The sequence below is a fragment of the Acanthisitta chloris genome, unplaced genomic scaffold, assembly GCF_000695815.1.
Source record: "Acanthisitta chloris isolate BGI_N310 unplaced genomic scaffold, ASM69581v1 scaffold11295, whole genome shotgun sequence".
Lineage (NCBI taxonomy): Eukaryota > Metazoa > Chordata > Aves > Passeriformes > Acanthisittidae > Acanthisitta > Acanthisitta chloris.
Window position 1 is genome coordinate 2,619 of NW_008673208.1, and position 2,327 is coordinate 4,945.

At 44.1% G+C, this 2,327-nt stretch overlaps 1 protein-coding gene across 1 annotated transcript in view; it reads left to right on the plus strand.

Moving 5' to 3' along the window:
- Nucleotides 1-652: 652 nt before the first annotated feature.
- The window catches only part of ACAA2 (acetyl-CoA acyltransferase 2), a gene marked incomplete at both ends in the record, with an annotated part of 13,926 nt that continues 12,251 nt past the window's right edge, over nucleotides 653-2,327 (plus strand). The window contains one exon of the mRNA XM_009074848.1: nucleotides 653-819. Within this exon, the coding sequence (XP_009073096.1) occupies nucleotides 653-819 (167 nt within the window). The remainder of the gene's footprint in view (nucleotides 820-2,327) is intronic.

Sequence of the window (2,327 nt, forward strand, 5' to 3'; positions counted from 1 at the left end):
TTGCCAAACCTATGTGTGGAAAGGAGGTATTTTCAGTGTAGACATTAGAAAAAATGTTTTCCCTATTAGGGTGTTCAGGCACTGGAATATTGCCCAGAGAGGTGGAGTCACCATCCCTGGAAGTGTTTAAGAAGCATCAGGACCTGACACTGGAAGACAGGGTTTAGGGGTTGCAGTGGAGAGACAGGTTAATGGTTGGACTCGATGATCTTAGAGATCTCTTCCAACCTTGATGGTCCTGTGATTGAACTGAGGGTGGTCAGCAATGGAATGTGCTGCCCAGGGAGGTGGTGGGGTCACCATCCCTGGAAGTGTTTAAGAAGCATCAGGACCTGACACTGGAAGACAGGGTTTAGGGGTTGCAGTGGAGCGACAGGTTAATGGTTATACTTGATCTCAAAGGTCTCTTCCAACTCCGATGATTCTATTCTATGATTCTGTTTCTGGAATATTCTCAGCTTTTCCTTCTTACCATTAATTAAGCACACCTTCCCTGCCTAAAGCTCTGCTGTGTCATCTATCTCAAACCATGTGAGTTCATGTTGCCAGAGCTTCCTGTGAATTTAGGGGATTGTCCACTTGAGGCCAACCTGCTGGTGTTTGTTTCATTAGATCCTGTACATGTGGCTCATAACTTCTGCCCCTGTTGTAGGTGTGTTCATTGTGGCAGCCAAGCGCACTCCCTTTGGGACCTATGGAGGTTTCCTGAAGGACTTCTCGGCCACCGACCTCACAGAACATGCAGCCAAGGCTGCGCTGGCTGCGGGCAAGGTTCCTCCTGAGATCATCGACAGCGTCGTGGTCGGCAACGTCATGCAGGTTGGTGGCATGGAAAATCTGCTGGTCGTGGGTTATTCCTGTCCTCCCCTTTGGTGTGGAGCTATAGTTAGTCACCTCTGGTTTGCAGCCAAGGATGAACCAACGGGGTGGAAGTGAAACGGGCGAGTAGTGTTGGTAGCGCAGTGTTCCCTGCTCGTGTGTGAGGACATACCCGGCGTGATTTGTGGTGCTACTGGGAGCAAGGTTTGGAGTTCTTTTTTTAGCACCAGAGGTAGTCTGAACTAGGACAAGCTGATCTCCTAAAAATATGTATTCGTTAACTGGTTAGTTGCTAATCCCTGGTATATCTTTTCTGTGTCAATGGATCAAGCTGTGTGACTCAGTGATGAGTGGTTTTTCACTGGATTGAATAAATCTCTTTCTCTGTGGAGGCTGTAACTGATTTGAGTCCGTGAGTCTTCCACAGAATTTGTTTTTGAATGAGCTTGAGTTTCCTTTGAGCTGGAAGGATATGTCCCTTAACTGGCAGAGACATTTGGACAATCATGTCTTTTCCAAAGACTTATATGCAGATGGTGTTCTGTGCAGGGCACCACATTGCAAAACTGCAGGTGTCCACCTGTCTGGGTCAAGTCGGTGTTTTTGGCAAGACCACAAAAAGTATTTCCAGTTTTGTTTTGTGTTCTGACTTCATTAAGGATAGGGACTTCCCTTTTGCACTGATGCAGAAGATGGATGCAGAAGAAGCAAGGAACTGAGAGCTTTCATGATGAGTGAAAGATTTGAATCCTTTTTAAGGATTTTCAGCCAGAAGAGTGGCTTTGGATTATTCTGTCTCCTACAGTTACCACATCAGGTTCTTTTATTCAGCTTTTAATTTCTTAAGAACTGTCTCTGACCTAGAAAATAATCACTGTAGTCAAATCTCTTGTAATGCTTTTACATGAAAATTAGCATTCTCCTTATAAAGTTTCTTTTCATTTTGAAAGTACATTTACTTTCCTTTGCTTCATATTTCCCCATCCCAAGATATTTCATTTTTTAGTCCTGGATTCCTTTTAAGTATTATTTGGTGAAGTTTAAATAACTCTGACCATTTTGAACTCCTCTACTTCAGCAGAAGTGGCTTGATTGTTATTTTCTGAACTCACAGGTAGCATTGTGCACAGAGCTTTGTCTTTATAGCACATACTATATTAGGGTTTGATCCCCAAGAGCATAAGTGTTCTCTCGGGTTTTTTGAGGCTTTTCTCTGTTAGTCTGAGCAATATTAATTTGCCTCAAAATATTTGCTGCTCTCCAGTCAGGATCTGCTGTTGTGTCAGTCTGCTGCCTGTGTACTGCTTAGAAAAAAATGAGGGGTGAGGGAAAACGTAAGACTTATTAACTTGCTGCCTTAGGTGTTGACCTCTGCAGTCCCATTTTTGGCCTGGGTCCAGCTTTTACAGGACACACTTGTTTAAAATGCACCTTAAGACATTGACACTTTCAGATCGTGTAGGATGGTGCCTTCTGGAGTGAATCAGTGCTTCTTGTGCCTGTTGGGG